At 41.9% G+C, this 14,221-nt stretch overlaps 1 protein-coding gene across 3 annotated transcripts in view; it reads right to left on the bottom strand.

Moving 5' to 3' along the window:
- Positions 1 to 5,817: 5,817 nt before the first annotated feature.
- Positions 5,818 to 14,221, bottom strand: part of RABGGTA (Rab geranylgeranyltransferase subunit alpha) — a 94,515-nt gene continuing 86,111 nt past the window's right edge. For all 3 annotated transcript variants that reach the window (XM_077248936.1, XM_077248934.1, XM_077248935.1), the window contains one exon: positions 5,818 to 6,069. In XM_077248936.1, the coding sequence (XP_077105051.1) occupies positions 5,921 to 6,069 (149 nt within the window). In that variant the 3' untranslated portion in view covers positions 5,818 to 5,920. The remainder of the gene's footprint in view (positions 6,070 to 14,221) is intronic.

Below are 14,221 nucleotides of genomic sequence, written 5' to 3'. Positions count from 1 at the left end.
AAATTTGCTGATGACACAAAGCTATGAGGGATAGCTAACATTAGAGAAGAGAGACGAAGGATTCAAAAAGAACTGGAACTGTGGGCAGCAACTAACAGAATGTTTTTTTTTAACAGGAAGAAATGCAAAGTCCTACATCTGGGTAAGAAAAATAAAAATAAAAACATATAGAATGGGAGGAATAGGGCTAAGCAACAGCACATGTGAAAAAAAATTGGGTATATTAATAGATCACAGACTGAACCTGAGTCAACAGAGTGATGCAGCAGCAAAAAAGGCAAATACAATTCAGGGTTGCATTAAAAGAAGCATACGGTCTAGGTCATGTGAAGTAATTATCCCCCTCTATTCCAGGAGAGGTCTGACAAGAGAGGAGTACAGTACAGTTTTGGGAACCACATTTTAAAAAAATACATGAACAATCTGGAGCAAGTTCAGAGAAGAGCGACCAGAATGGTGAAGGAACTGAAAACTATGTCCTACGAGGAACGGTTAAAGGATCTGGGAATGTTTAGCTTGCAAAAGAGAAGACTGAGAGGAGACTTCATAGCTGTGTACAAATATCTCAAGGGCTGTCACACTGTAGAGAGATCAGCTTTATTCTCATTTGCACAAGGAAACAAGAGAAGCAATGGGATGAAACTGAATGGGAGGAGACATGGATTAGATATTTGAAAAAAACTTTTTTTTACAGTGAGGGTGAACAACGAGTGGAACAGGCTGCCACGAGAGGTGGCGAGTTCTCCTTCAATGGAAGTCTTCAAACAGAGGCTGGACAAATATGTCTGGGATGATTTTGTGAATCTTGCATTTAGCAGGGGGTTGAACCAGATGACCGAGGATGTCTCTTCCAACTTATAATAATTCAGAATTCATTGTTCCATCAAGGATGGCAAACTGTCCAGATACAAATGTAGCAAAATAATAATAATTTTTTTCTTTATATACGGCAGCACTTTACATTATAGAGGGGACTTGTACAGACAATAAACATTACAGCATAACAATAAACACAGATAAAAACAGATACCAAGAGGAATGAGGGCCCTGCTCGCAAGCTTACAATCTATGAGGAAAAAGGGGAGACAGGAGAGGTAGATGGTAACAATTGCTTTCGTTGTTCGGACCAGCCATAGTGTAAGAATCAGGTGTTCATGTAAAGCTGCATGAACCGGTTAACAGCCTAAATATGTAACAGTACAGACACAGAGGGCTATTAAATGCATAAAGCGTATGAGAACATGATACGAGGAACCTGATTATAGTTTAAGTATTTTGAATGGGCCATGGGCCACACAGGGATAGTTAGGTTAATTATTATTATTATGATTTATTTACATAGCACCATTGATTCCATGGTGCTGTACATGAGAAGGGGTTACATACAAATTACAGATATCACTTACAGTAAGCAAACTAACAATTACAGACTGATACAGAGGGGTGACGACCCTGCCCTTGCGGGCTTATATTCTACAGGATGGTGGGGATGGAGACAATAGGTTGAGGGTTGTAGGAGCTCCGATGTTGGTGAGGTGGTAGCTTCAGTAGTGGTGAGGAGGCAGCGAGGTCAGCGCAGGCTGTAGGCTTTCCTGAAGAGGTGGGTTTTCAGGTTCCATCTGAAGGATACGAATGTGGTTGATAGTCGGATGTGTTGGGGCAAAGAATTCCAAAGGATGGGGGATATTCTGGAGAAGTCGGTTGGGTGAACAGCGGATAAGTGTGGAGGAGAGAAGGAGGTCTTGGGAGGACCGGAGTTTACGTGAGGGAAGATATCGGGAGATTAGTTCAGAGATATATGGAGGAGACAGGTTATGGATGCCTTTGTAGGTCAGTATTAGTAATTTGAACTGGATACGCTGAGGGAATGGGAGCCAGTGATGAGATTTGCAGAGAGAGGAAGCAGAGGAGTAGAGAGGAGATGAATTAGTCGGGCAGCAGAGTTAAGGATGGACTGGAGAGGTGCAATGGTGTTAGCAGGGAGGCCGCAGAAAAGGATGTTGCAGTAGTCAAGGAAGGAGATGATGAGGGTATGCACAAGCATTTTAGTAGATTGACGGTTGAGGAAAGGACGGATTCTGGAGATATTTTTGAGCTGGAGGCGACAGAAGGTGGAAAGAGCTTGGATGTGCGGTTTGAAGGACAGGGTAGAGTCAAGGGTTACTCCAAGGCAGCGGACTTCCGATACGGGGGAAAACGTGATGTCGTTAATTGCGATACATAGGTCAGGTATGAAAGATCTATGAGATGGAGGAAAGATGATTAATTCAGATTTGTCCACCTTGAGTTTGAGGAAGCGAGAGGAGAAGGAGGATATGGCTGATAGACACTCCGGGATTCTGGACAGCAGAGAGGTGACGTCTGGGCCAGAAAGGTAAATCTGAGTGTCATCAGCATCCATGGGACTTTATGAGTTGTCCCAGGCCAAGTGTGTAGATTGAGAAGAGTAGGGGTCCTAGAACAGAGCCTTGGGGGACTCCAACAGAGAGAGGGTGGGATGAGGAGGTAGTGTGGGAGTGGGAGACGCTGAATGTTCGGTTGGAAAGGTATGAGGAGATCCAGGATAGGGCGAGGTCTTTGATGCCAAAGGAGGAGAGAATCTGTAGTAGGAGGCAGTGGTCAACTGTGTCGAAAGCAGAGGACAGGTCTAGAAGGAGGAGTACAGAGAATTGTCCGTTAGCTTTGGCTGTAAGTAGGTCATTAGCGATTTTGGTCAGGGCTGTCTCAGTTGAGTGATGGGGCGGAAACCAGATTGTAGATTGTCAAAGAGCAAGTTAGATGAGAGGTGGGAGGAAAGTTCAGCATGGACGTGCTGCTCCAGGAGTTAATGCGTTGAGGCGGTAGGCCAGTCTGAACAAATGCGTTTTTAGGGCACGCTTAAAACAGTGGGGATTGGGGATTAATCGTATTAACCTGGGTAGTGTATTCCAAAGAATTGATGCAGCACGTGAAAAGTCGGGAGTCCAAGTAATGATACTACCACCATCACAGTGTTTCACAGATGGCACAAGCTTTTTATGCGCCTATATAAAAAAAAAGTTTGGTACCATATTAGACAGTTAAAAAAAGATTGCTCTCAGTAGGAAAAACAAGATAATCTTGTAGTTATGATACTTTTTAATGACTAACAAAAATAAAAAAAGTGATGTTACAAAGAAAGCTTTTAAGACTTCTTGGTTCTCTTCTTCAGGCATGGTAAAACAAAGTATCTGAAGAAACACAAATATATACACAAAAACAGGTATGGCATAATATTTATACATTTAAATAAACCAACTGAGCTCAGAGAATGAATCCTTAATTGGATTAGATTAGATGTGTTAAAGTTTTATAGTCCCAATATCCATGTAAGATCAGAGGTTTGGTGCCCTCACTGTCTCTGGAGCAGATTTCTGAGAGTTTGTAAAGAGTAATAAATCCTTCTAAGACTACGTTCACATTTGCGTTGTTGGGCGCAGCGTCGACGCATACGTCATGCGCCCCTATCTTTAACATGGGGGGTGCATGGACATGCGCCGGTATGTGTTGTACTGCGTTTTACGACGCATGCGTCATATAGACGCACAAGACAGGGCGCAGGGGACGCTACTTGTAGCGTTTTCCCTGCGCCGAAAGTCCCGATCTGTAGGATCTTATGACAACGCATGCGTCGCAAAACGCTGCGTTGTGTACATGCGTTGTTGGTTGCGTCGCGTTGCCGACGCTGCGCCCAACATCGCAAATGTGAACGTAGCGTAACAGATTTAGTCCTGTGTGGAGGGAGTCGCAGACTGTAATAAGTTTGAATTCCCAGACCCTTCAATGTTTTTGTGGTTTGAAGTTGCCTTTTAATATGACAACTTTCATATTATTTATGCTGTGTCTTGGACCACAGAAATGTTTTTCCACCGGTAATTTGTTTTTTTTTAAATCTGTAATCATATGGTGATGGGACCTCATCCTTGTTCTCAATTTATGTCCTGTTTCTCCCACATAGAGACCCCCAATAGGACGTATAGTGCACAGAATTAAGTACACCACATTGGAAGAGGAACATGTGAATGTCCCGGGAATCTGAAAGTCCTGCTGTGTGTTTGGAATCTGTATCCTGTCTTTAGTCTCTATGCCGTAATGCAGTGTTTCTTTCTCTAAGCATTACACTTCACATTTAAACCAAAAAGCTCTATTTTGGTCTCATCCATTTACAAAACACTATGTCAGCAGTCTTCTAGCTTGTCCAGGTGATCTTTAGCAAACAGCTGACAGGCAGCAATATTTCTTTTGAAGAGCAGTGGCAATCATGCCATGTACACTTTTTGTTGAGTGTCTCTTCTGATGGTGGACTCATGATCTCATGTGAGAAGCCTTTAATTGCTTAAAAGATTCCTTAGTTTACTTTTGTGACCTTGCAGACCAGTATACACCTTGATGTTGGAGTAATATTTTGTTGTTCGACTAGTTGGAAGGGTAACATTGGTCTTGAACGTGCTTCATTTGTACACCAATCTGTGTGACACTACTGGTGGAATTAAAACTCTTAGGAGATGGTTTTGTAACTTTTTCCAGCCTGATGTTATCAACAACTCTTAAGATCCTCAGAAATCTTTTGTTTTTACCATAGTACACTTCTACAAACATGTTGTGATGTTCAGACTTAAAATAGAAATGTATCATTATCCCACTGATTGAAAACCAGACTTCAATTTCACCTTCAAATTATTTCCTAATCTGAAAAGGTTCACATCCTTTTGCCACTTACAGATGCAAGTTTTTCTTTCTATTTTTTAAAACTGTCCAAAGAAATATATTATTGATTAACATATTTGATTTAGTTATTTTTATCTACTTTTACAATTTGTGTGAAAATCTGATGTAGTTTTAGGTAAGAATTTTCCACATTTCTAAATAAATTTGAAGGGTTTACAAACCTTGAAGCATCACTGTACATGTTCAGATGCGAGCAAACTTCATGGTGGTAACTGTGCCCCTAACTTGTTGTTTCTCAATCAACTTTCCAATATTAAATCAAACAGGAATGATATTAAACAAATCTCCAGGGTGGGTGGTCAAGGTTTAGACCTAGTAGAATTTTTCCTATATATAGGGGAGACAAAATTCTTTTAGATTAACACTCCCAGGTTTTTTGTTGGCAGAATAACATAAGTGTCATGGCACAGCTGTTGGGTGACCAGGCACTCCTTCCCTGACCCTATCACTAGGGGATGCCCTAGCTAGCCCTATTTCCCTGGATACTTATGAAGGTGAATATGCTGGGGCCGCCATCCTTGTCTTATCCGAGTTAGCCCTCCATCTGTTCTCTTCCACCACACAGGGAAGAGGGGTGCTACTGTGAACCGCAGTACACCAACCCGACAAACAAGGCTACACAAACAAGGGTTAACTGAAAACTCCAGGCATACAAAATATTCACTCACAAATAACAGAGGAATGCACCGGGGAGTGGAGGTAGGGGAATAAACAAAAGTAGAGAAGGGAAGGGAATTACCACACTTAGAAACCACACAGCAGGCATAGATAACTCCTCCAACATTCCTTCTCGTATGAACACCTCTTCCTCCTGAAGCCATGCAGCAAATGCTAGCTCTGACATGGATCTGCATCAGAACCCAGATTATAAAGGGGAAGGGAGTGGCTAACTGAGCTCAGCTGAGAGTTCAGAGATTTCAATCATGGCCGATTAACCCCTGTTCTGCCAAAAGGAATAAACACCATTAAAACAAAGAAGTGCTTCTTCTCAGCGCCGCAGTAGGAGCAATCAGACGTTGCAGTTTTATGGCTCCACACTGTAGCGGTAACCCCATGACATTAACACTCCTGAAGTGTAAAGTTCTTTATTTTTATCAGGAAAACAAAATCCAATATTACAACAGGAATCGTTGATTTATAACGTGACAATAATAATAAATCATAATAAATAATGTCACATCTCAATAAGGGTGACATGTGGTAGAAGAGATTTTAGCTGATCTTCGGTATCTACTGTTTCACAGATGGGATTTCCTTGTAAATGTAGCACTGATAGTCGAGGACAGCTACAAAGAGATTGTAGGTTCAAGACATTTTCTATTTCTAAGACATGTAGTTTAGGAAAAGCAAGGTGAAATTTGACAAATAATTTATCAATAAATGCTAATTCTTTATATATTATTCAAGCTTTAAAAATACAGCATGGTCCCATGGAGGTTTAGTGGTCCCGTATAGAAGATCAGTAACTGTCATATAGAATTTAATACATTGCTAAACGATTCATCAAAGCTTTAACCCCAAAAAATGGTGAAAGCTATAAAAAGTTGCTAAATTTTAGTGCAACTTGATGGTCACTCTTGATGGATCGAGGCCTGTCATTAAGTACAAAAACAAGTGTTTTTCTTGTGACCTTGATTGAAATCCATTTTATAGTATAAATATATATTTCCAATCAAAATTATTGATGTTAAGAGAGTTCACACTAGTATAGTCAATCAGGACTTATCAGAAGAGTCCCAAGCGGTCCGCAAATAACAAAATATTTACCGTATATACTCGAGTATAGGCCGAGATTTTCAGCCCATTTTTTTCGGCTGAAAGTCCCCCTCTCGGTTTATACTCGAGTCATACCCAGGGGTTGGCAGGGGAGCGGGGGCTGTCTAATTATACTCACCTGCTCCTGGCGCGGCCCCTGCAGGTCTCTGCTTCAATGGCGCCGGCAGCTTCTTCCTGTACTGAGCGGTCACATGGTACCGCTCATTACAGTAATGAATATGCAGCTCCACCTCCCATAGGGGTGGAGCCGCATATTCATTACTGTAATGAGCGGTAACGGTGACCGCTCATTACAGGAAGAAGCTGCAGTGCCGGGAAGCAGGGACTGCACAGCACCAGGAGCAGGTGAGTATGACGGGGAGGGGAGCGCTGCGCGATCATATGGGGCCATAACGTTTGTGCAGCACTATAAGGGACAAGTGTCTGTATGGGGCCATAACGTTTGTGCAGCACTATATGGGGCAAGTGTCTGTATGGGGCCATAACGTTTGTGCAGCACTATATGGGGCAAGTGTCTGTATGGAGCATCTTATGGGGCCATAATCAACGTTTGTGCAGCACTATATGGGGCAAATATCTTTATGGAGCATCTTATGGGGCCATAATTAACGTTTGTGAGGCATTATATTGGGCAAATGTCTGTATGGAGCATCTTATGGGGCCATAACGTTTGTGCAGCACTATATGGGGCAAATATCTTTATGAAGCATCTTATGGGGCCATAATTAATGTTTGTGCAGCATTATATTGGGAAAATGTGTCTATGGAGCATCTTATGGGGCCATTATTAACCTTTATGCAGGATTATATGGGGCATATTTTAATATGGAGCATCTTATGGGGGCCATCAAACTTTATGGAGCATTATATGGGGCTCCTGATTCAATATGGATATTCAAAAACACTTAACCTACTGATGTCTCAATTAATTTTACTTTTATTGGTATCTATTTTTACTTTTGACATTTACCGGTAGCTGCTGCATTTTCCACCCTAGGCTTATACTTGAGTCATTAAGTTTTCCCAGTTTTTTGTGGCAAAATTAGGGGGGTCGGCTTATACTCGTGTATATACGGTAAGTACATTTCCCCCGAACACCAGGGGAATCACAGGAATCTTGCTTCCCTGCAATACCCTCAGCAGAACACAGGCTGTGTAAAATAGGAATTCTTTCCCACCTGCATAGTACATTTATGTATTCAAACATCACAACAACAATGCTTGCTGTCTTTTATAATCAGATTATTGGTATCCACTTTGGTCAACAGAAATGTAGACATTTTTGCAAATGTATTAAAAAAGAAAAACTGAAATATAACATGGTCATAAATATTCAGACCTTTTGCTCAGTATTGAGTTGAAGCACCCTTTTGAGCTAGTACAGCCATGAGTCTTCTTGGGAATGAAGAAGCATCTGGCGAAACAGCGTCGTCAGGGTGGTGACACTTGAATCTTTTACCTCATTGGCTCCCAGGCACTTTATGTGAGTATCTACAAGTACTGTGTGTTTCATTTCGGTTCTGTTCAGCGAGTGCAAATCTCTCTGTTATTGTGTAGTGTTAGGCACAAGAAAGCCCTATCACTGCTTTGCACATGCATTTTATATGGTAATTATGGGCGGTACCTAGACACACTAAAAAGGACTAGGAGCGATATATGATATTTTTCATTAAACCTATGAGCTTATGTCCACTAGGATTAATTATACATGATTTTTTTTGATTGGTATGTGTCACTGTATGTTAGTCCTGCTTGAACTTTTAAATCTGTTTTAATATTTGAAATAAATACTTATTATTTTATTTTTTTTGAATGGACCCCCTCTTTTTTCTAATGGGGGAGGTGTAGATTCTTGGGAATGATGTAACAAGTTTTTCACACCTGGATTTGGGGATCCTCTGCCATTCCTCCTTGCAGATCCTCTCCAGTTCATCAGGTTGGATGATGAACATTGGTGGACAGCCATTTTCAGGTGTCTACAGAGATGCTCAATTGGGTTTCGGTCAGGGCTCTGGCTGGGCCAGTCAAGAATTATCACAGAGTTGTTCTGAAGCCACTCATTTGTTATTTTAGCTGTGTGCTTAGGGTCATTGTCTTGTTGGAAGGTGAACCTTCGGCCAAGTTTGAGGTCCAGAGCACTCTGGAAGAGGTTTTCGTCCAGAAAATCTCTGTACTTGGCTGTTTTCATGTTTCCTTCAATGGCAACCAGTCATCCTGTCCCTGCAGCTGAAAAACACCCCCATAGCATGATGCTGCCACCAAGTTTCACTGTTGGGATTGTATTGGACAGGTGATGAGCAGTGCCTGGTTTTCTCCACACATATCGCTTAGAATTATTACCAAAAAGGTCAATCTTTGTCTCATCCAACCAGAGAATCTTATTTCTCATAGTCTGGGAGTCCTTCATGTGTTTTTTAGCAAACTCCATGCCGGTTTTCATATGTCTTGCACTGAGGAGAGGCTTCTGTCGGGACACTCGGCCATAAAGGCCTGACTACTGGAGGGCTGCAGTGATAGTTGACTTTGTGGAACTTTCTCCCATTTCCCTACTGCATCTCTGGAGCTCAGCCACTGTGTTCTTCTTTACCTCTCTCACCAAGGCTCTTCTCCCACGATTGCTCAGTTTGGCTGGGCGGTCAGGTCTAGGAAGACTTCTGATGGTCTCAAACTTCTTCCATTTAAGGATTATGGAGGCCACTGTGCTCTTAGGAACCTTGATGTTGTGAATTCTGCTCTTGGGCTCCCTCCGGTAGATGTAAGTGGTAGCGCTGCTCTCTCTGAGTCGCAGCATTTGTCAGGTGTGTTCACTTTTTGCAAATCTGACTGGGCTATTTAGTCTTGCTTCACCCTTTAGTCAGTGCCAGTTGTCCATTGTTCCTGGAGGATTCACATCTCTGCCTGGTCTCTCCTGCTTTGCAGTTCTTTTCAACAAAGATAAGTTCTGGCCTTGATTTTTTGCTGTCCACATGCTGTGGCCTTATTGTTCAGTTCTTTTCCATGTTTTTTTTGTCTTGTCCAGCTTGGTCTGTATAAGGATTTGTTTAGCCAAGCTGGTATCTCTGGAGATGCAGATATACCCTCCATATCTTTAGTTAGCTGTGGCGTTTTTGTATTTTCTGTGGTGGATATTTTCTAGTGTTTTAATACTGACCGCATAGTACTCTGTCCTATCCTTTCTATTTAGCTAGAAGTGGCCTCCTTTGCTAAATTCTGATTTCAGTCTGTGTATGTTTTTTCCCTCTCCTCTCACAGTCAATATTTGTGGGGGGCTGCCTATCCTTAGGGAATTTTCTCTGAGGCAAGATAGTTTTCCCTTTTCTATCTTTAGGGGTAATTAGTCCTTCGGCTGTGTCGAGATGTCCAGGGAGCGCTAGGTACATTCCACGGCTACTTCTAGTTGCGGTGTTAGGTTTAGGGTCTGCGGTCAGTACAGGTACCACCTTCTCCAGAGTACGTCTCACGCTGCTCTTAGGCCACCAGATCATAACACCTTGAGTACTGCAGAAATTCTTTTGTAATCTTGGCGAGATCTGTGCCTGGCCACAATTCTGTCTCTAAGCTCCTTAGCCAGTTCCTTTGACCTCATGATTCTCACTTGTTCTAACATGCACTGTGAGGTCTTATATAGACAGGTGTGTGCCTTTCCAAATCAAGTCCTATCAGTTTAATTAAACACAGCTGGACTCCAATGAAGGAGTAAAACCATCTCAAGGAGGAACACAAGGAAATGGACAGGATGTGACTTAAATATGAGTGTCCGATCAAAGGGTCTGAATACTTATGACCATGTGATATTTCAGGTTTATTTTTTAATAAATATGCAAAAATGTCTACATTTCTGTTTTTTTTCCAGTCAATATGGGGTGCAGAGTGTACATTAATGAGAAAAAAATGAACTTTTTTGAATTTACCAAATAGCAATGAAACAGAGAGTGAAAAATGTAAAGGGGTCTGAATTCTACTACTAAGGCAGATAGATAAAGCTGCAACCCATAATGAGGTCCTTGTTATGGGGGACTTTAACTACCCGGATATTAACTGGGAAACAGAGACCTGCGAAACCCATAAAGGCAACAGGCTTCTGCTAGTAACCAAGAAAAATTATCTTTCACAATTGGTGCAGAATCCAACCAGAGTAGCAGCACTTTTAGACCTAATACTATCTAATAGGCCTGACAGAATAACAAATCTGCAGGTCGTCGGATGTCTCGGAAATAGCGACCACAATATTGTACAGTTTCACTTGTCTTTCGCTAGGGGATCTTGTCAGGGAGTCACAAAAACACTGAACTTTAGGAAGGCAAAGTTTGACCAGCTTAGAGATGCCCTTAATCTGGTTGACTGGGACAATGTCCTCAGAAATAAGAATACAGATAAATGGGAAATGTTTAAGAACATCCTAAATAGGCACTGTAAGCAGTTTATACCTTGTGGGAATAAAAGGACAAGAAATAGGAAAAACCCAATGTGGCTAAACAAAGAAGAGGGGCAATTAACAGTAGAAAGAAAGCATTTAAAATACTGAAGCAGGATGGCACCATTGAAGCTCTAAAGAACTATAGGGAGAAAAATACTTTATCTTAAAAACTAATTAAAGCTGCCAAAAAGGAAATAGAGAAGCACATTGCTAAGGATAGTAAAACTAATCCCAAACTGTTCTTCAACTATATCAATAGTAAAAGAATCAAAAGTGAAAGTGTAGGCCCCTTAAAAAACTGTGAGGGAAGAATGGCTGTAGATGATGAGGAAAAAGCTAACATATTAAACACCTTCTTCTCCACAGTATTCACGGTGGAAAATAAAATGCTAGGTGAAATGCCGAGAGACAAAGAAAACTCTATATTAAGGGTCACCAATCTAACCCAAGAAGAGGTGCGCAAACGGCTAAATAAGATTAAAATAGATAAATCTCTGGGTCCGGATGGCATACACCCACGAGTGCTAAGAGAACTAAGTAATGTAATAGACAAACCATTATTTCTTACATTTAGGGACTCTATAGCGACGGGGTCTTTTCCACAGGACTGGCGCATAGCAAATGTGGTACCAATATTCAAAAAGGGCTCTAAAACTAAACCTGGAAATTATAGGCCAGTAAGTCTAACCTCTATTGATGGTAAAATATTTGATGGGTTTCTGAGGGATGTTATTCTGGATTATTTCAATGAAAATAACTGTTTAACCCCATATCTGCATGGGTTTATGAGGAATTACTCCTGTCAAACCAATCTAATCAGTTTTATGAAGAGGTAAGCTATAGATTGGAAGTGGTATGTATTGATTTTTCCAAAGCGTTTGATACCGAGCCACACAAGAGGTTGGTACACAAAATGAGAATGTTGGGGCTGGGGGAAAATGTGTGTAAATGGGTAAGTAACTGGCGTAGTGATAGAAAGCACAGGGTGATTATAAATGGTATATTCTCTAACTGGGTGGCTGTGACCAGTGGGGTACCGCAGGGGTCGGTGTTGGGACCTATTCTCTTCAACATATTTATTAACGATCTGGTAGAAGGTTTACACAGTTAAATATCGATATTTGCAGATGATACAAAACTATGTAAAGCAATAAATACAAGAGAAGATAGTATTCTGCTACATATGGATCTGGATAAGTTGGAAACTTGGGCCGAGAGGTGGAAGATGCGGTTTAACAATTATAAATGTGAGGTTATAGACATGGTAAGAAGGAATCGATATCACCATTACACACTGAATGGGAAACCACTGGGTAAATCTGACATGGAGATGACTTGGGAATCCTAAACTTACCTGGAGCAGCCAATGCCAGACAGCGGCTGCCAAGGCAAACAGGATCATGGGGTGCATTAAAAGAGGTCTGGAAACACATGATGAGAGCATTATACTGCCTCTGTACAAATCCCTGGTTAGACCGCACATGGAGTACTGTGTACAGTTTTGGGCACCAGTGCTCAGGAAGGATATTATGGAAATAGAGCGAGTACGAAGAAGGGCACCAAAATTAATAAAGGGGATGGGGGAACTACAATACCCAGAGACATTAGCAAAATTAGAATTATTTAGTCTAGAAAAAAGATGACTGAGGCGCGATCTAATAACCATAAGTATATAAAGGGACAATACAAATATATCTCCGAGGATCTGTTTATACCAAGGAAGGTGACGGTCACAAGGGGGCATTCTCTGAGTCTGGAGGAGAGAAGGTTTTTCCACCAATATAGAAGAGGATTCTTTACTGTTAGGGCATTGGGAATCTGGATGTCATGCTGCTGCAGTGCAGTATAGCGCAACCTCCACCAGAGGGAGCTTGAGAGGGAAGTGAGCCTGCGTATACAGAGTAGCACCAAAGAGCAGCAGCACAGGCGCCACCAAGTGGCGAGAAAGTGGTCAGACTGTTGTGAATTCCGTTCTCGGGCTCCCTCCTATGGTCATGAGTGGTACTTTGTGAGTTCTGTTCATGGGCTCCCTCTGGTGGCTTTTAGTGTTACTGCTGGTCTGTAGCTGGACCCCAGCTGCCTCGTTTCCTGCTAGGCCTGCTGCCTATTTAACTCCATCTGGACCTTTACTTGTTGCCTGCTGTCATTGTATTCAGTACTGGTTCAGATCTCTCTGGGACTTCCCTTGTGACCTGTCTCCTCGTGGAGAAGCTAAGTCATGCTAGTCCTTTTTTGCTCATTTCTATTTGAAAATGTTTCTCAGTATGTTATGAGTTCAGTCCAGCTTGCTTATATGCTATTTGATTGCTAGCTGGAAGCTCTGGGGTGCGGAGTTGCGCCCCTCACATCGTGAGTCGGTGTGGGGGTCTTTTTGTATTCTCTGCGTGGATACTTTTGTAGTATTTTATACTGACCGCACAGATTCCTGGCTATCTTCTGACTATTTAGTTATTAGCGGGCCTCATTTGCTAAAACCTATTTTCATTTCTATGTTTGTGTTTTCCCCTTAAACTCACCGTTATTATTTGTGGGGGGCTGCTTACACTTTGGGGAAAATTTCTCTGAGGCAAGTGAGGCTTTGTTTCTCTCTAGGGGTAGCTAGTTTCTCAGGCTGTGAACGAGGCGTCTAGGCCGAGTTAGGAACGCTCCACGGCTGCCTATAGTGTGGTTTTATAGGATCAGAATTGCGGTCAGTAAAGTTCCCACATTCCCAGAGCTTGTCCTTATTTTTGGGTATACTTATCAGGTCAAAAGAGGGATAAGAGAAGCTCTGAGGTTTTTTTTTTCCTCTGCAGTGTGTTTAGCCTCTCTCCTCCCCTTAATCTCTGGGTGGTTCAGGACTCAGCTGCAGATATGGACATTCAAGGTCTGTCCTCTTGTGTGGATCAGCTTGCTACAAGGATACAAAGCATTCAGGATTATGTAGTTCGCAGTCCTATGTCAGAACCTAAAATACCAATTCCTGAGCTGTTCTCTGGAGATAGATCTAGGTTTTTGAATTTCAAAAATAATTGCAAATTGTTTCTTTCTCTGAGACCTCATTCCTCTGGTGACCCTGCTCAGCAAGTTAAAATTATTATTTCTTTGTTATGTGGTGACCCTCAAGATTGAGCATTCTCCCTGGCGCCAGGAGATCCTGCAGTGTTAAATGTGGATGCGTTATTTCTGGCGCTTGGATTGCTTTATGAGGAACCTAATCTAGTAGACCAGGCAGAAAAGATTTTGCTGGCTCTCAGGGTCAGGATGAAGCAGAGGTTTACTGTCAGAAGTTTAGGAAGTGGT

Source organism: Ranitomeya variabilis, chromosome 1 (assembly GCF_051348905.1).
Source record: "Ranitomeya variabilis isolate aRanVar5 chromosome 1, aRanVar5.hap1, whole genome shotgun sequence".
Lineage (NCBI taxonomy): Eukaryota > Metazoa > Chordata > Amphibia > Anura > Dendrobatidae > Ranitomeya > Ranitomeya variabilis.
Note: the sequence above shows the minus strand (reverse complement) of the source record. Positions and strands in the feature narration are given on the sequence as shown.